Raw genomic sequence first — 26,751 nt, 5'->3', positions numbered from 1 at the left:
ATGGCCGCTTTAGAAGTCATTGAGAGTTCGAGGATTTGGTATTACGCCATGTCCTCAGAACTGGTTTTAACTCGATTTATTATATAACGATGTTTATTCATTAGTATTTTCATCACATGACCAATTAACATAGATGTACGCGTATTTATTCACAAGTATTTAGATCACGTGCCTTATTAACATACATGTGCGCTTGTTTTGAACCAATCGCGCTGTAGTTGATTGGCGCTCTTCTGGTTTTCCTGTGCGGGAATCAGTGAGCTGTTTTAATATTGGTATACACACATGCTGTTATTGTGTTGATATTTGTACCTAGAAAATTGTATCCAACGAGGATTGAACTGCTACGTCCCCGGACCATTCCCGGTGGACGTGCTCACCTATTTACATTTTGTACGTTTTGCAAGATATATTTTGACTCTCTCGATGTTCAGCATTGACGACACTTTAATTCACCAGCAGTGAGAATAGAACATTTAATATGACCTCACGTTTTTCTCACTTGCATTATTGTTTGACAACCTTTTATCATCGACTTCATATGATATATATTGTCTTGACATTTTGATTCTTCGACCCGCATCGCAAGTTGATCTATTGACCTCGACTGCATCATTATTGTGTAACACGCCGATCACACGCAGAAACTGGTAGAAAATACTCGATCACACCATTCGTTGTGTTGCGGTTCTTTTTATTTCAGGTGCAAAGTAAAAGCCTGAACCAATAAACAAAGTTAAAACAATTAAAATAGAAATGAGGACATGTTTGAAAAACACACATAATAGCGATAAACATAATATTCGTTCATGAATCCAAGATACGCATTCCAACAATATGACGTCAAGCCGACTCATGATAATAAATGATAAACAGGTTGTTTATATTCCATTCATTAAAACTTAATCAATATCGCATGAAAATAACAAGTATCTAATCACAAATAAAGTTCTTCCATCTTTATGGATAACTTTCCCAACAAATAAATGAATACAACCATCAAGTGAACTTTGTCAAACAATCATACATAATTTCCCAATTAAAACTACATTGAATTAGTGGTTTATACATTGAATATGATAACCCACTCACCCTGGCAATCTGGCCTAGAGGACCGTTTCCTCTCGTTCGCACTTCTCACATGTTGATTGTAATTTGTCAACACCTGAAGGAATAATAATCAATACAAATCATTGTGAATTATATTCCACAACAGAAAACTGAAAAAGATTCAGACTATATCCGCTAACTGTTAACTCCTAAAACATTACTTTAAATTACAACTGTCTTGCAAAATACGATTATCCAGAGTTAACCTCAACAACACATTATATAACTAAAACTCCTAAAGATTACAAGTAATATAACCGATAACATAGTAATATTCAAATCATCTCAAATTACTATTACCAAATCTTAATCTAGTGCTTAACTCACTAACGAAATCAACCTATACTGATGATTAAACAAATAATATGCCACACCTTACATAATGCATATTAGTTCAACACAAACTATATCGTTAAAACGATACCAAGGTTATTAACTAACATCAGAATACATCTACAAAAGTACTAATTATCTCAATAATTATCCAACTTAACAAAAGAATAATCTTCTTACCTATATAATGACATGTTACACCAAAAGATTGCAGAGTCGACCTCCCTGCCTGCCCCATGGATGGGGGTGCAGATGCAGGAGTGAATCTGTCAAATACCTCTGCCTTCCTTTATAACAGTTACACTCTCACAGTGTTCTAGCTATACACAATCTGTTCCGAGAAAGGGTCTTATCATTGGGAGGGAAACAGGAAGTCTTTTGTTTTGGGGGTTCTTTATCCATGTATACAATTAGGGGTTTGTTTGGCTAAGTTATTACAAGTGTTCTGGAAGGGGGGGGGGGGTCGAGTTACTAACCTTTGCCCAAGTGATCGTACATCATTAACTCTCTCATAGCTGTGGAATGTCATGTTTTGGCCAAATTGATAGCTTCTACTCGGAATATGTGTGAGTCATACTTCTTTGAAGTACACAATTTGTAAACATATAAACTTCTTACTTTCCTCCTGAGGAGATATTGATTAGAAATAGATATATATTTTTCACTATAAAACAGTTCAATTCTGACCTGTTACACACTCCCCTGCTTAATTGAGTGTCGTCCCGACACTCAGACTACAACAAAAATTATATTAAATTCCCACTATACCTTCTGCCCATCATGGCTGTTTCCTGATCCTAATACCGATGCCTAATTACCAATACGCAAATCAAAATTAACCATGTGATTAAAAATCTTTTTGCATAATACAGAATATAAAAATTGAAATCATAACACATTATTGGCCAACGCGCACCACTAATACGAACTTTCTGGTCTCATGACGAGAATCACAGAAAACATATCTAGTGCAAAAACTCAACTGTTTCAGTCATTCTAGCACCCCTTATTATGTAATACTGGTCTCATGTCGAGGCTCCTAGCATTCACATTATCTAAGTGCTACCCAACTGATCCTAACAGTTCCAGAGTCTCTACTGCCAAACCTTAGTTATCAACATTAATCTTCATATTACAGGCATCTCCAACAAGCCAGATGATTTTCATGGTATATGTATACCCAATTATTCTACCCTGTGTCATTCTAAACACACAAAAACAATAATCGTCCTTATAGTACCTAATTTACACACTCTAGCAAATACAGCAGTAAAACTATCAACTATATTTCGTAACAACCTTGCCCTACGGATATTCCTTTCACATCTCAATAAACTCCTAATTAAGATACAAACATTCAACATTGAAATGTACAAAGAAATCTTATAACTTTTGACTAATCCTCTCCGCTACCAATGTGCCATTTCCGGCCTCTCTACAAGGTTAACAGAAAACAAAGGTAGAGAGATAAACCCTACTGTTCCTAAAAGTCGCCCCAGTATTTCTACCATGAATGATTCCGGTCTCGTGTCGAGGTTTTCGGAATAAACATTAAATACTCTATCCCGACTAAGTCCAACAGTAATTCCAGCCAAATCCCAGTTACATTCCAGAAATCTCGGTATAAAACAATACAATATCCATTACACAACACACGCACATAGTTACTCTGAACAATTGCTGACCCAAACTGAAACAACATTTCACGTTCATGGGCTCCCCTGCTTTTTTCAAAAGCAGTCCTTAAACTAACAAATATACATCATGCATATCAATTCAATAAATGTGATATACATACACTACAACCTAAACCTAACTTATCCTTAAGTTACCGAAACTTTAACGAATCTCAAGACCAACTTAAAATCTCAACAATTTACAAGTTCAAATAAAGGAATATTCCAACTATTCATAAGGGATAAAGCTAGAGCTTCATACCTGCTCTACACCTACATGTACTGCTATCCCTCCTATCAATATTATAAAATACCGGTGTCTTTGTATGCCTTCCCTTAATTTGAGGCTCCATCCAACCAGCCAAAATTAAATACGAAAGGGGGTATGGATTGTTCCAAACACAGTATCACGACAGTCTGCACAACATATGAATAGTATTATTCCTTAATTTTCCCAAAACAATTTAAACTGAATACATTAAAGTATTCCATTACGAGATAATTTCAATAAAATTACCCTAAACAAACACAATGTAGCCCCTTATAATTAAACAGCACACTGGCTAATTAGCTACAACACTCATACAATACACACAATCGCTACAACTTAAATCTACATCCATATTTACACGTTTCCAGACGTCCATGTCCGATCAAGTTGTCCCAAAACTATCGAGCTCCACAGAAAGCCAGGGCTTGCACTTGCAGTGATGAAATCCTGCCGATTACGCCATTTGTAACACGCCGATCACACGCAGAAACTGGTAGAAAATACTCGATCACACCATTCGTTGTGTTGCGGTTCTTTTTATTTCAGGTGCAAAGTAAAAGCCTGAACCAATAAACAAAGTTAAAACAATTAAAATAGAAATGAGGACATGTTTGAAAAACACACATAATAGCGATAAACATAATATTCGTTCATGAATCCAAGATACGCATTCCAACAATATGACGTCAAGCCGACTCATGATAATAAATGATAAACAGGTTGTTTATATTCCATTCATTAAAACTTAATCAATATCGCATGAAAATAACAAGTATCTAATCACAAATAAAGTTCTTCCATCTTTATGGATAACTTTCCCAACAAATAAATGAATACAACCATCAAGTGAACTTTGTCAAACAATCATACATAATTTCCCAATTAAAACTACATTGAATTAGTGGTTTATACATTGAATATGATAACCCACTCACCCTGGCAATCTGGCCTAGAGGACCGTTTCCTCTCGTTCGCACTTCTCACATGTTGATTGTAATTTGTCAACACCTGAAGGAATAATAATCAATACAAATCATTGTGAATTATATTCCACAACAGAAAACTGAAAAAGATTCAGACTATATCCGCTAACTGTTAACTCCTAAAACATTACTTTAAATTACAACTGTCTTGCAAAATACGATTATCCAGAGTTAACCTCAACAACACATTATATAACTAAAACTCCTAAAGATTACAAGTAATATAACCGATAACATAGTAATATTCAAATCATCTCAAATTACTATTACCAAATCTTAATCTAGTGCTTAACTCACTAACGAAATCAACCTATACTGATGATTAAACAAATAATATGCCACACCTTACATAATGCATATTAGTTCAACACAAACTATATCGTTAAAACGATACCAAGGTTATTAACTAACATCAGAATACATCTACAAAAGTACTAATTATCTCAATAATTATCCAACTTAACAAAAGAATAATCTTCTTACCTATATAATGACATGTTACACCAAAAGATTGCAGAGTCGACCTCCCTGCCTGCCCCATGGATGGGGGTGCAGATGCAGGAGTGAATCTGTCAAATACCTCTGCCTTCCTTTATAACAGTTACACTCTCACAGTGTTCTAGCTATACACAATCTGTTCCGAGAAAGGGTCTTATCATTGGGAGGGAAACAGGAAGTCTTTTGTTTTGGGGGTTCTTTATCCATGTATACAATTAGGGGTTTGTTTGGCTAAGTTATTACAAGTGTTCTGGAAGGGGGGGGGGGGGGTCGAGTTACCAACCTTTGACCAAGTGACCATACATCATTAACTCTCTCATAGCTGTGGAATGTCATGTTTTGGCCAAATTCTACTCAGAATATGTGTGAGTCATACTTCTTTGAAGTACAAAGTTTGTAAACATATAAACTTCTTACTTTCCTCCTGAGGAGATATTGATTAGAAATAGATATATATTTTTCACTATAAAACAGTTCAATTCTGACCTGTTACAATTGTATTCGATTGACTGTCTCATCATCATCATCAACATCATCGCCTTCACCAGCGTTGTCTTCATCATCGCTGTCTTCATCATCGTTGTCTTCATCATCGTTGTCTTCATCATCGTTGTCTTCATCATCATCTGCACCATCATTGTCTTCATCACCGTAGACGTAGTCATCGTCTTCATGCATCATCGTTATCGTTCATCTAGCGTCGATCATCGTCTGCATTTTCTACGCGATCGACAACCAGCTCATCGACCACCGTTTTCGACTAGCTAGTTTCTACATCTATCTAGAACTTGAAGAAGATCTACTCTGAATTCAACTCCGATGACTCACGTAACGTTAATTATATTGTGATTGATGCTTTGCATTGTTTTTCATTGTGATGCCTTATTTTGACTGACTGAGTGCCTGTTGTTGAGTGCGTACGTACGCTTACTAACACATATTTTACATGTTTATAATTGCACTAGTTCTAGGCCTATACCTGGTCTACTGATCTAGATCTGCTATAGTCTAGATCCACCGATATATTGTTGTATTCTCGTGTTGTGCATTCCGTACACATAGATCTACGCAAGTAGAGATTTGTTTAGTGGTTTCTTGAACCACAATATTTCGTGCCTATGTAAGTAAATCTAAACGCTGTCTAGCTTAGATTAAAGGCCCTAGTATTTTCTTTACTGTTATTATTCATGCAGGGTGAATGATATTTAACTGACTTGTTTTAGTACTGTCTTAAGTTGTACTGAACAGGACTCCTGATATTTCGAGACTTGTATTAAGCGGTAATCATTAATACCATAGTGCCTATAAGTTGAGTCTCCTTTACATTAATGTGCTGTTGGAAGTTGTCTATGTTTGATTATTAATAGTAACTACCAAGGGCCTAGTGATAGTTTAATTGTCTGTCACTGTTAAGATAGACAGAAGAGGTTTCTGATAATTCTGTAATCATTGTTTCTTATGTGAAATTATAGAATATAGAACCAGTTTTTAACCATAAGCAATTTGTCTGGATGTGATCATTTATTAAGTGTTTTATTGTCTAGAGGGATACTGCTTTTTAGTAGTTTAATTAAAAAAGGAATTATGTGGGATTACTAGTTAACACGCAACATAGTCCATACCCCATGTAGTTTTCCAAAAGCTCTACAGTGACTGAGAGAGCGCCATCTCTCGGCCATAATCTTCCCCCACCGCGTTCAGCCAGCTGGTGAATAAAGTCCCTGGATCTTTCTGTACATGTTGTTGTTGTTCGTTTGGTATTATAATTTGTTTATCATGGTGAAGTTAAAAGTGGTACCGTAGGACCCAAGCAGAAGGGGGCACAAATCCGTAAATTTTGTGACAAGCAAGCGAGAAAAAAGGGTAGCCTAATTAGTTCAGTTTCCTCCCTTTTCCCCTTTTATTTATTATTGCGTAATATATAATTATTATATACAGTGCGTACGAGAAAAACGAAACCGAGAAATATCGATGTTTTATCATAACTACCAATCATTTATATACCTGTAAAGCTTACCTCCTTTTTCACTTGATGCAACTCAGTGGTACAACAAAGAAGACGAAAGACTAGCAATTAGTAGCTTTTATCATTTTTACTCACCACTCCGTTTCGTTGACGATCAGCCATGCATACATTAAGTTTTTGTCAACTCTTTTGTTGTTACGGCAGGCAGCCAGTGAAAACAAATTCGTTTAATGAAAATTATGGAAATACAAGCATTAATTTAAAAACAAAAAAGAATTTTGTTATGCCTGGCTCATTTTTCCTGAAGTGTCATAATTATGAAAGGGAAAAGGGCAAAAAATGAACTCTCTGGCCGGAAATGTGAATTTCGGATACCGGTCGCAAAATGACTTTTTGGTACCCATTCTTTAAATTGATTTTAATCACTCTGATGCATAAAATATGCATCATATGAGTTGCATTAAATAAAAGAGGAGGATCTAATCTTTACAAACGGTGTCATTAATTACTAAATATAATTGTGATCAAGTTATATAACATCGATAATTCCCGGTTCGTTCTTTTTTGGGACGCACTGCATATATTAAAGAGGGGGGGGGGGGGGGGTGGACTTGCTGTTTACGTCGAGCCACCTCCCCTGTGCGCACTGGATCCGCTATGATTGTACTAATCAGTTATTTAAACTGTTGTTATACCCATACCCTTCATCATCTTTTCTTCTTCCTTTCTTCTTCTCTTTCTTCTTCCTTTTCTTCAAGGGCGTTCATCTTCCTCTTTTTCTTCCTCCTCATCTCCATCCTGCATGCCTTTGCTTCTTCTTCTTTTTCTTCCTTCTTCTTATTCTTTCATCTCTTCCACATAATGTCCTCCTCCTTTACTTCTTTTTCTTCAACTTCTCCTTCAAGTTCCTTGGCCTCTTTTCAAGTAAGTCATTCTGCCCCTTCTTTTTCCAGCCACTGTTTTCTCTTCCAACTCCTCCCTCTGATCTCAATTCTTCTTCTGCTTCAACCCCTGCGAACCTCCTTATTTTCTTCTTGATCTTCTTCCTATTTTCCTTCCTCCTCATATTTCTCCTCTAGGCTTCTTCTTCCTCTTCAGTCTCAAGGCTCCTCCTTCACTTCATCTTCTTGGCTTTTTCTTCCCCCTGATCATCCTCATTTAAAAAGTTCTTCTGCCCTAAGCTTCTTCCTCACTCCTTCCTTTTCATTTTCCCCTCCTTAATCCCCCTCCTCCTCCTATTTCTTCTCCGGCCCATCCTCTCCCTACCCCTCTTACTCCCTCAGCCCTAGATCCTCACCCCCTCCCTCCCCCAGCAGACACACCCCTCACACACCCATGTCACATCCATATCCATGTCCACCGTCTCAACCCCCTTGCGGTTAGGTCGGGGGTTAGGTGCGGTAGTGAATCCCAACGGAAGTCTCATAGCACAGCCCATCTTTCGAGATAAAAATTAATTTTCTGCTTGGGAGTGGCAATTTTCTCTTTTAGTTTAATTTCATATTTAAGGATAACTTCGTTTTGGAGTTGAAACCCAAACTATTAGAAAATAGTGGAATCTACTCTCGCTCCTCTCGCTGAAGCCCGGGATTCAAATTTTCTAGCCGTGCGTTAATAAACTTAAAAACGAAACGATCCCAAGAATGATTCCTAAACATGTAATGCACCAATAAACTATAAAAATAGAAGATTTCCCAGACATATTTTAGCATAGCGGTCAAGATCTATTTCTAATTATTCCTCAATGCATATAGCCGTCATTCACACCTTATTAAAAATGAATCACAATCACCAAAACAAATGAGTCAACTTGACAATTATGCAAATCGCGATCAGAACGTTCAACGTCATTATCTATGGAAATAACGGTTTAACGAACGTTTTTTCCATAAATAACTTTTCCATCTTCGCAATGCGATTTCTTCAACGACTTTTACTCATTCATATTATGTTGGTAAACAAACCTTGAACGAATGGTCCACATAATTCAGTTAGGAGGAACCCGCGAAACATGCAAAGAGCCTCGGAGAATCACTACCCCTACGTATCTAAAGCAATGGCTTGACCAATCAGAAGCAAGTTACCGCGTGATCACAGACAACCTTGTGCATGCTGTTCGTCATTACCGACGATCGTCCAATCAGCGCGACGGAATATTTCTCCCATGTGCTACGTGAACTTTGCCAGTGATGATCAAAACATTCCCATTGAAGCGTACACGAATTTGCAATGCATTGTAATTTTGTGTACAACTTGCAGTCGAGTCGAGTCTCGTTGGATTGAAATCGTGTGTGTTATTGCGACATTGATCAGATTTCGTTATATCATTCTTAGTTTCACCATTTAGAAGGAACACCAGCACTGACATCGGACTACTTTTTCTCAAGAACAGATTGACAGATTATTGGAAGAAACCTTTGGGAAATTTGTATCTTATGCCTGAAACTGAAACGATGCATCGACCAACCATTTCCCCACACATGACTCATGTAGTCGCAGGAGGGTGAGTGCTCGAATAATTCCAGGGTAGCGCGCTGGCCTGGCTTGCCGCGCCGGAGCTCAGGCGCGTGTAGGCCAGGCTAGTCGGTTTACTTTAACCATGTGCTTGATTTGTACTAGAGTTATAGAAATCAAAAAGGATTAAGGCAATAAATTAATAGTAAGGGGAGTGCCTAGATCTAGAACTAGTTGAGAGATTAAAAACAATGATGTTGAATGTGTGGATGCATGTCATCACGACATCATCAATGAGTGGATGGATGCATGTGTGGATCACTGGATGGATATGCAGTGCAAGTGGGTGTTTCTTGCTAGTCGTCTGTGTGATTCTAGTGATGAAATGTGGAACTGACACTAGGTCTAGTTTAAGTGAGTGGTGCACTGTCTATGATCCGAGTGATGGTGGACATCTAACACGATAACCCCAGATTTTTTGGTGGAACTGGAAGTAGATCTAGATCTAGACCCCCTAGACCTATAAAAAAAAAAAATGAAGGAAATTGTAACAAATTGCAAAAAATCAACAATTTCAAAATTGATATTTCATTTCACAGCTGTAATGAATTTATGAAAGTATACGAGACTCCAGTCTACTAGTTACCATTTGGTACACAGTGGGTTTAACTTTAAACATGCATTTCATGATCAATCATCAAGGTAATAGCGACAGTTTTAAATTTTGAATCTGATTGTATTTGTAAATTGTAGACAGATTTGAAAATCAGCTACACTAGTACAGACTACGGGGTACAGTCTACGACTACGGACAGTGGTTAGTTATTTAGTACAGAGTACAACTGTCTATCATGTCTAGAAAATCTATGTACAAGTTTGAATTTTGACTGTATTTAGGGGATCATCTGGATCTTACAAGTTTGAAAATCAGCATTCAGCAACAAGTTAATGGCTAATGTCAAGATGACAATGTTCAAGCTCAACCAAAAATATTTATGAAATATCAGTGTTAACTGGTAGACCTAATTGTCTTTTTAATACAAACATGCTGGATTTTTAACTTATGTTTGAAATTGCCCCACCAGTTTACCCACCCCTGGAAGAAAAAAAATACCTATCCTACATAATGAAGGACCAATCCACCAAGTGTCTTGTCAATATTTGTGTAAAATATAAACTGTTGACTTTTGAGTGTGAGATGAGAATTGAGATAAAAACTGACATGGGAGATAAATGAGGTTTAGAACTTTAGAACCACTTAACATACAATAAAGTCTTATCACACTTGCCCTAGATTAATTGTGACGCAAATGCGCTAGAAGTCTGCAAAGATGTTGTAACCAAAGTTTATGATTTCATGGTTTTATTCAAAGCTCTTACATCAAGTGTGGTTTCTCTAAAATCAAACTACATGTGTACATCCATTTGCTTACCTTTGTTCCCTGTATTCAATTTTGAAAATCCTTTTTGAAGGACTTTAGGGCTTTTTGAGCTTTATGGTTTCATCAAAGATCTTTTTTTTTAGTGTCGATCGAAATTGCTTTCTCGAATACATACAAAACTCCATGTACTTGCTCATTGCAGACATGTTGTCCTTGATGTCCAATTTGAAAATGTTTTAAATTGATAATAATGAAGATGATAACGATGATGGTGGTGGTGGTGATGATGACGACGATGATGGCAATTGTAATGTTAATGGTGATGGTGATGATACTTGCAGTGCATTTATAAATGCACATAACTACTAAAGTCACTACCCTATTATCTCTTGCCAGATTTATTTGATTGTCAATGCCCCTTTTCTCAAAAAAATTGGTACCAAAGACTTGATATTTAACGACAATTTGTTCTTCCTTATTTTTCTATCATTACAGGGTTGGTGGTACTGTCGGAGCTGTCATAACATGTCCTCTAGAAATTGTTAAGACCCGGCTCCAGTCGTCCACCACCACGTTAAGACCGCTTCCGGCCGGTGGCATCTCCGTGTCAACAGGGGGCAGTATCATCCATGTCGAAGACTGCGGAAGGAGAACTGGTAGCATAGTAAAATGTATCAAGTAAGTAAATACAGTAGTTGGAGCTCCTATTAGTATGATATTTACTATAATTTTCTGGGGTTGAAAGCGACAATTTGGGGGCTGTGTGCAGTATACAACAAGTTCAGAAGGGAAAGGGGTGTACATGGGACCCTTGTCAATGTATTAACACCCTGTACTAGTTTGTATCTAGTTTGAGATTTACTTTGATGTCTATGACCTGGGATTTTCCTCGCATTGTAATAATTTAAGGTAACAACTGAAGCATTGGGAAATCATTTTCTGTAGCTGTAAAAGTGATGAGGGCGAAAATATACCCCACCCAAGAAACCCCCCGACCTCCGATAAATTAGCTTTTCACATCTGAAATAGAGCTGTTGAAAAATGAAAGGAAAATAATGAAAACAATAAGATAACTTTTCAACTATTAGATGTGAATACAAATAAAAATAACACCCATGACTATTATCGATACAATACAAGGGTAGATTAGACTAGTGCTGTAGTCAAACGTTTAACCGTCCGGTATCCGACCGCCCATGGCGGATTCCGTTTTCAATTGGACGGTTTCGTTTTCCCGATTTTTTTTTTTTTTTTTTTTTTTAATAATTTTTTTTTTTTTTTTTTTTTAATATTTTTTTTTAAAGTTTCGATTTATGCCCCTCCACCTGGCACTATGCCTGGCAATGTCTCCCAGCTCAGTAATCTGTGTGTTGACTCACCACTCCAAAACTAGAACAACACTCCAATTTGTCTGTCATCTTGGTTTGAAAGTAATCTTTGTAATAGATCTCATCATCTCAATATGTAGTTTATAATAATAATTCATCCAACTTTTACACAAGGTTCTGTCCTAGGTCCTCTACTGTTTTTAATTTACATTAATGATCTTACACATTCTTCTAAAAACAACATTGTTACTATTATTTGTGACAAGTTCACAAGCACAAATCGGCCCCTTTAAATGCACCTCGCAACTCATAGCCTGCCATGAGGCTGCATGCACGCTTCCTATTGAGTGCCATGTGGGTGCAAGGGCGCTTTCGTAATAGCAGTTATTGTTCATTTCTTTTGGGCTATGCTGTGTGTTTCGCACTCGCCATTCATAGAACCATCGCGTTAATCAGATTATCTCCAAAACAACCTGGCACAACGGGGATTAGCCCTGTGGCACGATAAGAGTTAAATGAGAGTTGCCGACAGAGTCGGTAAAAAAAAAAAAAAAAAAAAAAAAAAATTTTTTTTTTTTTTTTTTTAAATCGTTTAACCGAAAACCGTCCGGTTTTGACTGGCGGTTAAACGGAATTGGAGATATCCGTGATGTTACAGCACTAGATTAGACTCACATGTGCCAAAAAAAATGCCTTGTAAATCTATAATTAAACCAGTTTTGGAAATGAATTGTAATTTGTTGACACTGACCCGAGAATTAATTGCCTTTACAACTTTTTGTTTCAGGCAAATCATCGAAGCGGAAGGAGCGACGGCATTATTCAAAGGCCTGGGACCAACTCTTGTGGGAGTCGCCCCGTCCAGGTAAGGAAGTCTAAGATTATTATTACGCCAAAGCTCAAGGCGCCTGATAATCGTTAGAAACTAAAGCCGTAATATACTGTGGGACTGCGTCATTGCAGGCCTTTAATCGCTGTTTGATTTATCTGATTTTAGTACGATTGTGGGCTACTAATTACTATGGAATACATACATGTAGCAGTAAAGGTCACTGATTACGTACTGGCATTTGCTATAGTGACCATTTCAATGACTGCAATGTTGTGATCAAAATGACAATGCTGAAGGCCACTGTAGCGATTAACAGCGATACCCATTTGCTATTGCATGATTAATTTTTTGTTTTGTGTGTTTGTGTGTATGGCCTCTCTGATTGCGCAGATTTGCTTGCCTACCTTCAAAAATCTGATAACGTTTGAAGCTTGGGGTTATGTCAAAATGGATGTAAACAATCGAGGGATCAGATGAATTGACTCAACTTGACACAGGCAGAATAATGTAAAATAGAGCGGTTTAGGACCTTGGTGGTGACAAGAAGTATGTGCTGTTATTAGAAATCCACTGGCCTTTTAAAAATATCAGCTTATGTGGTTGAAAATTCAAAGTGAAGAGAAAAAGAACCACTGAGAAAGTACATGCATGTTTTTAAGTGAATTTAAAGTTTAGATACCTCAGACAGTGTACAATGGAAGGAAGTGCTCAACTGACCCCACTGCATGTATATTGTCACGTGTTTTGAAAAGTTAGACCAAGAATCGCAATGTGAATCACGTTGATAGATAATGGTATATTGGCCTAATGGCTACTACAGTGGAAACGCAACTTCCTCTTTCCTTTTCCCCTCAAATCTGCATGCGCCATTCCAGAGTTGGACACAATCCAAACTGATTTCCAGGGACCAAGCTGATGTGAGGTTAAAATCCACCCTACTTCTCGCATTTAGCGACAACTCGTGAACATACGGTAGGCTACATACTAGCATTGCATTGTGCAGGCTGACAGTGTACATGTACTGTACATTTGTAGGCCCTCCATTTTTGTAGTCACAGCGAGGGTCAAGGGAGGTCATTCATGCCACCCCCCCCCCCCCCAATCATATTCTTAGCACAAAATCCCCCCTCCCCTGCTGATGTATATTAACTATTGACATACAGTCTTGTGTGTTATTGGAGGAGATGTTTGTTAATCCAGGTCTTGCTAGTAACAAGTCTCCATGACCCTTGACCCTGCACGAAATCCCACTTGTAGAAGCATCCCGTTACATCCTCCAAAGAGTACTTACAGTCTATTTTTGTTTTTGTCTCACAACAACATGGAGACTGGAATAGCGCCATGTATTATGTTGAGCAGAGGTCCCAGTGTATGTGTCTTTAGTTTGTCAACAGCAGTCCATTGTTTTACTTTTTGTCTTGCTGGGAAATCAAGGGACGTCGAACTGTATAGGAAGACCTTGTAATTTGCCTGTATTTTCTTTTGGATCCAATTTGATTGCAAAGTAGATAAAAAGTACATTTGTTTATTATCTTCTCGGCAGGAGCAACTGTTTTGAGGCATATGGGCATTGTATATTTTCTCTGAGAAATACAAACATTTTGAACAATCGTTCATAAGCAAATCTGATTTCTTAAATAGTTCTGTTTATCTTTCTAGCTGGATAAGGTTATAACATCCAATGTGTCCCAAGGTAAAGTGTCCAGATTGATTATCAGTAATCTCGAAAGACATAATAAACATTATTAGGTATAGACGTAGATGTTTTGAGGCTACATGGGCATTGTATGTTTCCTCTGAGAAATACAAACATTTTGAACAATCACTCATAAGCTAATCTTCAAATTGAGTAATTGACCATGATATGATTTCTTAGCTCTGTTTATCTTCCAAGCTGGATAAGATTATAACATCCAATGTGTCCCAAGGTAAAGTGTCCAGATTGATTATCAGTAATCTCGAAAGACATAATAAACATTATTATGTATAGGCGTAGCTGTTTGTTGTTGTCCATGCATCACAGCCTCGTCATTCTCCAGTTTATGATGAAGGAAGCGCAAAGCTTACACTTGCGTATGAGGCCGAGTCTGAAATAGCTTTTTTGTATATATCGGATTATCAGCGGAATCTCTAACAGCAATATCTCCTCTGAAGGCAGGAACTTGCCAATAATGAGTGCCCGCCTGTCCAATGCTCCCTCTCCATTCTGTCTCCCCCCCCCCCCATTTCCTCTTGTCTACAATTCCCCTCTACATGTACCAAATTTTTCTCTTGTTTTCCCTCTCCCCTCTTTTCTCTTTTCATCTCTCCCCCTTTCTTGTTTTCCTCCTCCCATCTATCCCTGACATCTCTCACATTCTCTCTGCCTCTGTCTGTCTCTCTTTCTGTCTCTCTGTTTCTGTCTCTCTCTCTCTCTCTCTCTCTCTCTCTCTTTCTTTCTTCATCCCCACCTTTGTATCCCACTATCTCCTATATTTGTTTTTGTCTATTTCCCCCTGCCTGTCTCTCATGAAGCTTATGCTCGGAGTCAAATTTTATGATTGATGCACGCATGCAGAGGCTTATATATTTGTTATTTTCATTATAGTAGCAATTGATATAAAACTTTTTTTTTTAAATATGAAAATGAACTAATTTTAAACAGGTGAAGTAGATAATATATCACTTTAATGACTTAATTATACATGCTTTAATAGGCTAAATGCATTCCTAAATTATGCAATTGCATGATTATACCTCTTCATTTGTAAGGCCTGTGGTAGCGATTTTCAAAACAACATACACTGCTAAATTCTATGGATTGGATTGGCATTTAGCCCAGATACTCTGTGCCCCATATCAAAGTATTGATTTTCTAGGCTTTTATTCCTCTCCAAAGAGTAGAACAAACAGCTACTGCCCTGGACTTTTACATCAGGGCCCTAGACTTACAAGAATCACCTGATGATTGGGGTAATGATGATTAACACCACTGTAATGGAGTTGATGCTTGTTTACACCCGATTATGTTGGGTGAATTTCTGAAGTAGGGGAAGGTTACTCAAACAGCACATGTATTTAGCCTATCTTGCTTGTTTAAATTGAAATAAGCTCTCGTTACAGCCTTTTAGCATTGACTTCTTGACAAAGAGATGCCACTTCTGAAGTTGTTTACCTCGGATTCCAGGCCGCTGCTTGTTGTAAGCTGACCTGAACTAGCCATTGACCTTAATGATGTCATGATATCACTACAGTGCAGTGTACCGCACTAGTTTGCAGGCACAAACTCTTGCCAGTCGTAATGCATTACAGAAGGTCTGAGCTCGTAGACTACAAAGACAGAGACTGCCGTCCACAGGCCCTGTACTGGAGCTGTGATATAACCAATAGGGACTGGGTTAGGCTTTATTCAAGACTCATTACCATTGTATTTAATTGTTGCGATAGAGCATCCAATATTGGGTTTGGTGCTTACAGACTAGTAAAGGACATATAAGCACAGTACAGGTACATAACGAGGGAAAACTTGGCAAGCAGTTGATCTTGCATACCTGGTGTAGCCATGCAGGTCCATAACTCTATGGCTCTAAAAATATCATGTAACTGGATGCTGCTTTGCAGTATGTTACATGTATGCCTACAATACAGTGTGCTGGCAGTGTGTTCAGAGTCAGAGCACAATTGTGAATACAATATCAAGGTCTACATACAGCTACAACAGGACTATATTTTAACAATGAATATTGTGCTGAATCGTACTAGCAGGGGAAGTTTTGGGGGTGTTATTATTGCTTGAGTATTGTAACTGACAAACTGGATCCCTCTGGTTTCTTTGCAGTGTAAAAACCTGCGCAGTTAAGGCACAAATATAAATAGTGGATAAAGGAGGACTCTTTGGAGAACAAAATGACTGTTGGCGATCTCGTAAACATAAAAAGTAAATGTTTGAGAAGAAAACCACTGAGAATTCACTCTTTTGAAATACTAGCCCCCATTTTTGATCTACCTGAACAAAGTTTCTTGTTCATAGTCCTTTGGAAGCACAGATACATTACGCATACCTGCCAACCCTCCCGCATTTTCCGGGATATTCCGCATTTCTGGAATTTTAGGACCTTAAAATGCGGGAGATTCCGCATTTTGGAAATTTAAGCCAAATTGGGCTTGTATTACCATTTGCCGCGATTTGTGTGAAAGCTCTCGTATAGTATACTGTGTGTGTGTTGATGGCCGCAGAAGCTCATTTGGCTTGTAATGACGGTTTTGCAGCGTATTTGTGCCACCGATAGCGTAGAGATCAGCATTATGTGTGTGTGTGTGTGTAGCGTCTGGCCTGGCATGTACTTTCCATACACGTACACACACACACACACCCATACAAGCGATGTACAAGAACATGCACGCTTCACGTGCGATAAATTTTGAGCGAACGGGTTAGCTTCGACGTGTGATCGTGAATGGTTACTAAACTTGCAAAAGTTTGTCAGTTTTACTTATAATGTCTTCCAATCCCAAGGAATACGCTTGCTTGATGGATTCATGGAGTTTACCGTACCGTACTAACTTTTCAATTGTCTAATCCAGTATTTGGAAGAAGTGTGTCGGAACTATGGTATACAGAGTGAACGCACGCTGCAGTGCGGTACCGGAGGTGAGTCGGTGCCAGTGGAGTGGGGCAGCGATGGCGAGGCCGTACCGTACATGTACTGTGTATAGTTTGATCGATGCATGTCAAATGTTGCCGTAACTGAGCTGTGTTGGACAATCGCTACACCGAATTGAATTCAGCGTACCTGCCAACCCTTCCGAATAATCCGGAATATTCCATTTTCTGGATTTTTAAGACCCCAAAATCCGGAATATTCTGTTTTTTTTCAAAATTTCGATTTTTTTTTTTTTTTTTTTTTTTTTTTTTTTTTTTTTTTATTTTTTTTTTTTTTTTTGGTGTTGTTGCTTAAGCCAAATTAAGCTTGTTTTATCCTTTGACGTGATGTTAGAGTTCACGTATTGCGTGCGTTGAAGGGCTGCATGATTAAATTCGCTTTTTTTGCACAGATTTACCGCGTATTGCCAGTTATACACTGCCGCTGCATGTGCGAACGCCTGTTAAGTGTACAGATTTCTTATTTTCGAAGACATACCGCACTAAAAATTCTTAATTCTCATTTTCAAATGTTGGCAGGTATGCATTACGTACATGTACATGTATATTTTAAAATATGACTACATGTATACAACTTTAAGGTTTGGACAAAGTTGATGCAATGTTATCATAGTTTTCCAATGTGTAGAGATTTACCAGGCATCAGGGTCCCAACTGTTTCAGCCATTAGGCTCTAGTTTATAAGAATAACATCCGACTCTGACTAGGCAACTGTAAAGGTCTTCCTGGAAAGTTTTTTTCTTTTCTCCTCACTAGTGGACACCATTCTTCTAGTTTGACCTCCCACCCTTTTTTAAAAATCTATTGCCATCCTTTTCCATTCTTATCATTCTCAGGGAATAATTTTCCTGGTATCGCATCGCAATTTGCTATGCATTTTTGCATGACTGCTATACAAAATATCTTTTGTGTAGCAATTTTCTTCCATAGAAATGTACAGAATCTCATTTGAAATATTTATTCATCGGCTGAAATTGCTAATCAAAAAATTTGAGGAAAATTATTCCCTGATTCTGAGAAAGCTTGCTGTGATTCATACAATGACAGCAAACATGTCCATTGTAATATTCTATCACTCTCCATTTCTCTCTGTCTCTTTCTCTCCCTCTCTCTTTCTCTCCCTCTCTCTCCACCCTCAGTATCTATCCTTTCTCTTTCTCTTTTTTCTTCCATGGATCTGTAACACCCTTGGCAGCAGTGCACTGTAATATTCCATCACACCCCTTTCCACTCCCTTTCTCTTTTCCTTACTGTCTTTGTTGTCCCCTCCCCCTTCTCTCTCTCTCTCTCTCTCTCTCTTTCTCTCTCTCTTTCTTTATCTTTTGCTCTCTCTTTCGCTCTCTCTCTCTCCCTCTCTATCTCTCTCCCACTCTCTCTCTCTCTCTCTCTCTCTCTCTCTCTTTTTAATTCTCTCTATATATCTTTATGCATCCTTTTCCTTTCTCTTCCTATGATTCACAGCACATGTCGGCAGTACAGTGTAATATTCCATCATGATTGCCATGATTGTTATTGACTAATCATTACTATGAGTGATCATGGAATGATGCGCATTCTCTTACACATGAAAGCATCCCTGTACATTTCACTCATTGCATATTTCATTGCTTATTATTCCATTCATAAGGCCCCCTACGCAGGCCCACGTGACATAACCCTCCATTCCATCGGCCATCCCACACAATGTAATTCTTATAAATAGTTTGCTATTGATTAGTGTTTTTGAATCGGTGCACTCATGCGCAAGGCCCTGGTATCTATACAGCCAGCCCTGGCATGCAGGCTATGCATGGACAAGGTTAGCCAATGGAGAGGGTGCTGAGGGTGTGTGTGCGAGCTAGCTCTGTCCTTCAGTGTGTTTGCTAGCGTGCATGAATATCACCTTGCCAGTGTGCAGGCGGGCATGGGACTTTTCTTCCATTACGCACTGGGGAGTATCTGTGGGTGGAGGCCTATAGCCTAGTCTGCAAGGCACAGACTCTAATTTGATGCTTGACCACAATTCCTAAAGCCTGAGAACTACTGTAGTCTGCTGTGGCACAGACTCTAATTTGATACTTGCCACCAATCCAAAGCCTAAAGTAGGGTCATACTCTCTCTAGACTACATGTACATTAGCTCTCTCAGTCTCTGACTGTGTCAGCTAAAGTACAGAGCCAATGCAGTATGCTCTCAGCATAGTCGCACAGTGCAGACACTGTTATGCACTGCTAGTGACAAGGGTTTGTGCCTGCAAACTACATGTACCTACATTGTCAACAAACAACTCGATGCTATCTGTATTATTTTCAGATACACGCTGATAGAGAATTATAGAGTTTTAATTAAACTAAAATGTACTTTACCTTGATATCCTTGACTTGATTGTTTTCAATATTCAGGGTTGTGTTTACGCTGTGTGTAAATAAGATAAGAGGCGAGAGTCCACTGTAGGCCTACATTGTTGTTATCGATAGTTATACCTTGAAATTTTCCAAACTTAGATTTGGAAAGATTGAACTTTTCAAACTTTTTCAAACTTGTAGAATCTGTCATGTGAAGTAATGTAGGTCAATAAAAGAAAAATTGTATATAAATATATAAACTATTCAGACTTTTATAATCGCTTTAAAAACAAAATACTCTGTTATTGTATTACAACATGAAGGGGTGGAATAAATTCCTAGAGGCCTATAGCTTGCTGCATGAACTTTTTTCTCATGAAGCATTGAATGAAGTTTATTGAAAAAGAATCTTGAATTGGTTTACTCCACATACTCGATCATTGTGAAATGAATTCTAAATAGGTTTATGATAAACAATCCCCTTGAAATACGATTCACATGCAACCATAAACATGTACACACCAGTCCACTACAATGTATACTGAGTTAATGACACAGTACAGTGTGATGAATTAAAGACACCATTAAATTACGTAAGATTTGAAATAATATATTGTGTTTTATTGATTTACTAGATCTCTACCCGGTCAAGTGTCCACTGCTGTCAATATAACGGAAAATACTTCCTGATGATAATACAAATTAAAACAAATACAGACTGAATATTTCATGCATGTTCTTTTGGTTGTATCTTTATGCAGGGCCATCTACTTTGGTGCTTACGCCAACACAAAGAGCTTCCTCAACTCCCGTCTGACCCCAGAGTCATCCCTGGTACATCTCTTATCTGCAGGTTCCGCAGGTAAGCCTATCGAGTCTTTCTTCCATCAATACTCTTCAATCTCTTCTTAGTAGCAGAGAGGCTTAGCAGCATTGTATTTGTGGCAATGGTTGAATGATAAAAATAGAATCTTCAAAGGCTTGTATCAAGTGTATGACTGAAAATCATTAACAAGAAGGAGAGCTTAAATTGGAACAGAAAATCAATAATTCTTTGTATCTATAGTCTATAGTGATGGCCAGCTTTTTGAAACTTAGAGGATAGGGATTGTACATGGAATTATTTTTCAGTACATAGGTTGTATGTTAAGAGTGGGAAGGACATTGACTTATCATTTTACACAGAGTTAACACCCTTCTGGCTCTGAACAGATGTTTTTTTTTTTAATTGTTAATCATGGAGTAGAGTAAAATATTTTATTTCTTCTTTTTCCTCTTCCAGGTTTCATCTCATGTTCATTAACAAACCCCATCTGGATGGTAAAAACCAGGATGCAGTTGGATGAAAGGTACGTACATTATTTATCATGTTATTGATCTCCCAACCAGGGCAATGACTCGCCCCCCCCCCCCCCCCAGCTGGGCAATGACCCAGTAGGACCACCAATAAACCGACTACAAATCAACCAATAACTCAGGCATTAGTAGAAATGTAATTTTATGTTGGGTTGGTTGTTGGTTTCAAGTTTCAACAGGCATTTGTAGTAATGTAATTTTGTGTTAGATCTGTTGTTAGTTTCAGCAGCCAAAATCCCTTGTCAATCTTAAAATGTAATGGAGAGTCTTAAGTGTCAGAATAAGAGTCTGTTTACGCACTCTAGGTCTGAGGGGGCAAATAGCAGGGTGGTAGAGCTGCATGGAGGATGATTGCAATATGTTGTGATACTGGGAAACATCTGGCGATTTAAAGCTTTAGCGTGGTCGAGAGCACTCGCAAGCATCATTTACTTCCGTGACATTTTATTTACGTGATCAACCGATTGAGGTCAATTTATTCTGTTGATCAGCTGATTAAGGTCATTTTATTGATTTAATCCTCACACTATTGTGTTTTGTTCAATTAACAAGATGCTGATCAATTTGTCTGAGAATGATGAAAATTTGGTTTACATTATGACTTTTAGTTGATACAAGTCGTTGGTTTTAAAAGAAATGCCTTAAAAGTACATGAAAGTAGTTGCTTATTGTTGCATATATGTTAAATGATATGTACCCTCTGAATTATGAATATTATAGAATTGCAGATATTTCAAGAAAACCACACAAAAGTTCAGGATATACTGCATTCCATTCAAGTTTGATCAATATTCCAGCATGATAGTAAATATTGTTTGTTTTTCTATATAACAGGAAGGGGCCTGCCTACAACAACATGCTCAAGTGCGCAAAGCACGTCTACCAAACAGAGGGTCTGCGAGGTTTCTACCGGGGTGTCACCGCCTCTTACGCCGGGCTTTCAGAAACGATGATCCACTTTGTGATATACGAGAAGATCAAGCAGCTCATCCAGGCCCAAAACTACAGTACTTCCAGCGACCGCAGACCCTGGGACTTTGTCTGCTTCATGGGGGCGGCAGCTACGTCCAAGACGATTGCCTCAACGTTGGCCTATCCTCACGGTAAGCACCTTAGGTCTTGAGGCTCTTTGATTATGATGGTATCTAGCAGGTTGGGTTATATCCATTGGGTAAAAGTGTCATGAAGTCATTGTTTCAAGGGATGGAAGATCTATAGATTCCGATTTCATAGGTTATAAATACAACACTTTATGTATTGGAACCTTATTGAAAATAATATGCTTTCCTTTTATCGTGTGGAGCCACAAAGGCATTAACTCGATGTATATTGTTAAAGAATTATTGCTCTTGTGGCTCCAGGTAAACAACATTTTCATTGGTGCTTCAATTGTTGTGTCACAAAGAAGATATGGTGTAGTTGCGACCTTCTTTTTTAGTGTTTACAACAGACATAGGTGCTCTCTCTCTCTCTCTCTTAAGTCATTACTATCATCTTCTCTTGTATTGGTTTTGTTTTCTCACAGAGGTCGCGAGGACAAGGTTAAGGCAAGAAGGGAACAAGTACAGGACATTCTTCCAGACCTTAATCACAATCTTCAAGGAAGAGAGGTACAGGGGGCTCTACGGGGGTCTCGGCACGCACCTCGTCCGACAGATCCCCAACACCGCCATCATCATGGCCACTTACGAGTTCGTCGTCTACCTTTTCAACCGATGTTGAGCGGAAAACAGACGCGAGCATCGTAACAAGGGATTCATGTGCAATAGAGGCCCTGCATCTCTCCTCGTGTTTCTGCCGGTTCTGCAGCATTTTTCTGAGTGACAGAAATGAACAAGGCTGGAACCGCAAGAAAGAATGGAGCAAGGAAGATGAACATTGCAGGATCGCTGCTGCTTCGTGGATATCATCATGGAGATCATCATGGATATCATCGCGTACAGTGGCGGACTGCATAAATCGGCGAAAGTTGACAGTAGAGAATTGGAGAGCTATTCAGCCGAACAATCTGGCTACAAGCTAATAGCATCCTGGAAACTATCGTGGCCGAGTTCAGTCGACCCTTGTTCAAATCCAAGATGTGCTCTCGAGTATCGCTCTCTACACTGAAAGATCTTGGACAGCATGGAGAGATACATACATGTAGAAGTGCCCCCAAGTGGGCATGGATTGGATTTACATGTAGATCTGGTGTCTTTGAAGTCGAGGAATGCCCTTGCACCACCAAGTTATCATTTCGGATCCATGGCTGGCTCAAGAGTGGAATAAGAGCTTTCCCAAACATCAGAAACTGAGAAAAGAACAATGAAATAAGACTTGAAAGAACTATAGTTTGAAGAGATTTTATCATCCTTTTCATACGATGCCTTGATGTGAATATTATACAAAATGGACTAAACGTGGATTGGTGAGGGAGTCTTATCTGGTTACGTCCAACATGGTATTATTGTACTCTATTTCAAATTTATATATAGGGCACAAACATGTTATATATAGGCAACTCATTGCTTCATTTGAGCCTTCCATTCACATTTATATGTTGGGTATACCGGTGTATTATAATGCAAGTGCTGCAGATAAGGAGAAACATGATTAAAACAGTATTTGACAGTTTGTTTTCCACTTTTTAATTAAGCGTTGACCTCGGCCATTGACAACCGACAGATATCTGGCTGTTTATCCAAAGAGATTACAATGTTGGGACTTGCAAATCTTTCTCAAAATGTTGGATTCTAAACAGGAAATATGTCATCAGCTTGAAATTTGTCACACCTCAAAACAAACGTGATAGTTTTTTTCACAGACTTTGGAACATTTTCCATCAGTACTATGAATTGAAATCAATGCAGCTTCCCCCCCCCCCCCCCCCCCTTCCCAAGAAACTATCATGTTAGGAGTGTACTTTTTAATAAATGAAATTTTGTAATGTTTAAACAAAATGTCCATTTGTTACCCGTTTTTACTTTCCTCTCTTTAATACAATAATGAAAATTTATTCATACCAAAGGAAGTAAATGCCAGAAAATGTGTATCTGCAATTTGTGTAAGTTCTTAGAACAGAACGTTCCTCCAGTTTTAGACAAACTAAAGCGTGTATGTTTTTGTTGATGGTTGTTTTTTTTCTTCAAAATTTCTCTCAGTTGCTCCCATTCATATTTTATGAAAGTCCTGGGTTTGTTTATTTCGAAATCGTTCTTTCCTGGCAGTTTCTTGTAAGAACTGGTGGGAATCAGTGCTCTTGACATACAAAGGAACAAACTGTGTCGTCTGCTTGTTCATTATCAGAAAACTATGCTGGAATGAGATACACGTTTACGTGCGTGCAATGCATGCATCATTATTGTTGATTTTATCAAACATTTCAACATATATTTGCACCATGTTTATCATTTGGGGTCGTGTAGTTTCGTCCCTTTCCTATTTCTAATGATTATTGAAATCCAAGACTGCTTTCTTTCTTTATACATGTCTACCTCTTCAGGTAGCAAAAAAGATAAGAAATAAGAAAGAGAGAAAGAGAGAGGAAGAAAACAAAGTGTACTGTAGAGTTTTTAGTTTTGACTTTTGAAACCTGGCAAAACTAAACTGTAAGGAGAAACTTGTACCATAGGATTAAGGAAAACGGCCAACATGTACCCTTGTAAGTGAGATGAATAGACCATTGGAGGTTAAAAATATTGTCAGTATTAAGTGCATTCAAAATTTCAAATGTAACATAATATGAATGTGTTTCAACTTTCATATCAGCTTTTTTTTCTTGGGTCCTTTACATGTATATTACATTGCATCTGTAATTTTTCTGAAATAAGTTTATTTTTCTACATTTTGCTGTTGTGCATGGCCATACGGCTTTGCATGAAATTGAACAGAGATGTATTATTTGTTTACTTAATATTGTCCATAGTATAGTATACTGTATTTGTACATTTTGGTGGAAGTTTACAAGTAGCGCTTATGAGAGTTGGCACGTAAGATCATTATACATGTATTCAGCATCAATGACAGTGTATATATTTCCATACATTCAGTTTACAATGTACTTGGGTATCGGTGAAAGGGTATCACGAACTCTGCACAATACTCTGCACAATACTCTGCCCATCATTTATAATAACGGCCTCGCTCGTTTTGGCATTAATTTGGCTACCTGGCTGACTAATTGCTTACTGCCAAAACCACCTTTAATCACCACATAGGAAATTGATCAGCTGATGTGGTTAAAAGGAAATGGTGACCATTCGGGGGGGGGGGGGGGGGGGGGGGGGGGGGTCTAAAATGCAAGGTCAGTCGAAGGGCTATACATGTAGTGTTGGGTATTTTAACAGTCTGCATTGTTATACTGCCTTGGGCTGTTATGGCCTGTTTCTCCGCAATACATATTTAGGATTGTTCACTGTTCTGCTCCAATTATGATATCACTGCAGATCTTTTTATTTTAGAAACGAGTCTAGATGGAAGACATAAATCTTTAGGTTGAAGGTTGAAACGCTACAACTAGTCAAGCTACAACAACAATTGTTTTGAAAGATCATGCCAAGTTTTAAGCGATGCCATTTCAGATTTTCAGGACTTAAATGAGGGATGATAATATACATCTGATGGAAGTTTTAAATGAGAATTTCATTTGTTAAAGTACATGTCCATACTAAGTGCCTTTTGATTTTCCGTAATTGTTTTTCAATGAACCATGGAAATATCAATGATTTCGTGTTCTAATATTCAAAGATAGGGAATGTCGGGTTATATATTTATAGGCATGTAATTATTCACTCTTGTTAAATCTCCATTTTTTTACAAACATGTGTGATACCTCATGATTTTGGTGCATTCACTTCATTAAGGTGACGGGGTATCATGCTTTAACCTTTAAATATCCTTGCAATCCTATTTTTACTGATGATAAATTTTAAGTCTAGGTATACGGAAGGCATAGCTGTACCATTTGTTTATTTCACACTGTTTACCCCATAATAAACACATCATTAGAGCCACATAACTTGAAGACATATGTACATGTACATATGTGTTGATATAGTAAGACCTTTTGTAAAGCATTTAGTAGACAATAACTTTTTCTTGCATGTTTACCCTATAAGAATATGTTTGATCCCCCGACATGTACAGTAAATAATGATCATTGAAAATCCCAAATCAAGCGAAAAAATATTTTTCTGATTATCAACTATCGTTTGTTTATTTTTTGACAAGAAAAGATTACTGTTTGAGCTTCCATATTAGATAGTTCCAGTAAACATACTGGAATTATCTGTTTTTATGAAAGAAATACAAAATAAATTGTGCTTGGATGTTTCGTGGATAAAACTTTCAAACTGGGGTTGTATTATCAGCATTTTGTCTCGGGTGTTGCCCCAGTGAGTGATCTTCTGCTTGTCAATGCAAAGCATGTTTGTATTATAACAAGTTGTACATTTGTTCTATTGTATGAAGAGTATGAAGAAAGAAGAATATTTCTTCATGAGAAGAGAATGTGTTTTTATGGCAATAAAGGAATAATGGAAAACATGTGAAAATTGAAATATTTGTCTTTGTGTTTTGATATATCAAACTTTAGTCACTTTCTTACTCGTCTTGCCAC

At 37.9% G+C, this 26,751-nt stretch overlaps 1 protein-coding gene and 1 long non-coding RNA gene across 2 annotated transcripts; one reads left to right on the top strand and one right to left on the bottom strand.

Moving 5' to 3' along the window:
• Positions 1 to 677: 677 nt before the first annotated feature.
• On the bottom strand, positions 678 to 5,215 carry LOC115924554. The gene is made up of 3 exons (XR_004064352.1): positions 4,857 to 5,215; positions 1,624 to 4,398; positions 678 to 1,165 (listed from the first exon to the last, which is right to left on the bottom strand). It is a non-coding gene; the product is annotated as an uncharacterized LOC115924554 (long non-coding RNA).
• A 3,826-nt stretch (positions 5,216 to 9,041) lies between these two features.
• On the top strand, positions 9,042 to 26,692 carry LOC115924553 (solute carrier family 25 member 36-like). Its single transcript, XM_030986974.1, has 7 exons — positions 9,042 to 9,340; positions 11,169 to 11,351; positions 12,789 to 12,866; positions 20,561 to 20,661; positions 21,082 to 21,148; positions 21,990 to 22,258; positions 22,681 to 26,692. Exons 1-7 carry the CDS (start codon positions 9,273 to 9,275, stop codon positions 22,875 to 22,877), a joined length of 963 nt encoding a protein of 320 aa, XP_030842834.1. The 5' UTR covers positions 9,042 to 9,272; the 3' UTR covers positions 22,878 to 26,692.
• Positions 26,693 to 26,751: the final 59 nt, after the last annotated feature.

This window comes from Strongylocentrotus purpuratus, unplaced genomic scaffold, assembly GCF_000002235.5.
Source record: "Strongylocentrotus purpuratus isolate Spur 01 unplaced genomic scaffold, Spur_5.0 spur5_scaffold_16, whole genome shotgun sequence".
NCBI lineage: Eukaryota > Metazoa > Echinodermata > Echinoidea > Camarodonta > Strongylocentrotidae > Strongylocentrotus > Strongylocentrotus purpuratus.
The sequence above is the reverse complement of the archived record's forward strand: the minus strand, read 5'-3'. Positions and strand labels throughout refer to the sequence as shown.

Coding starts and splice junctions, on each gene's coding strand:
- LOC115924553 (XM_030986974.1), top strand. CDS start 9,273: ATGCCTGAAACTGAAACGATGCATCGACCAACCATTTCCCCACACATG. Junction 12,867..20,560: donor GTGGGAGTCGCCCCGTCCAG/GTAAGGAAGTCT, acceptor ATCTTTATGCAG/GGCCATCTACTTTGGTGCTT. Junction 21,149..21,989: donor AGGATGCAGTTGGATGAAAG/GTACGTACATTA, acceptor TCTATATAACAG/GAAGGGGCCTGCCTACAACA.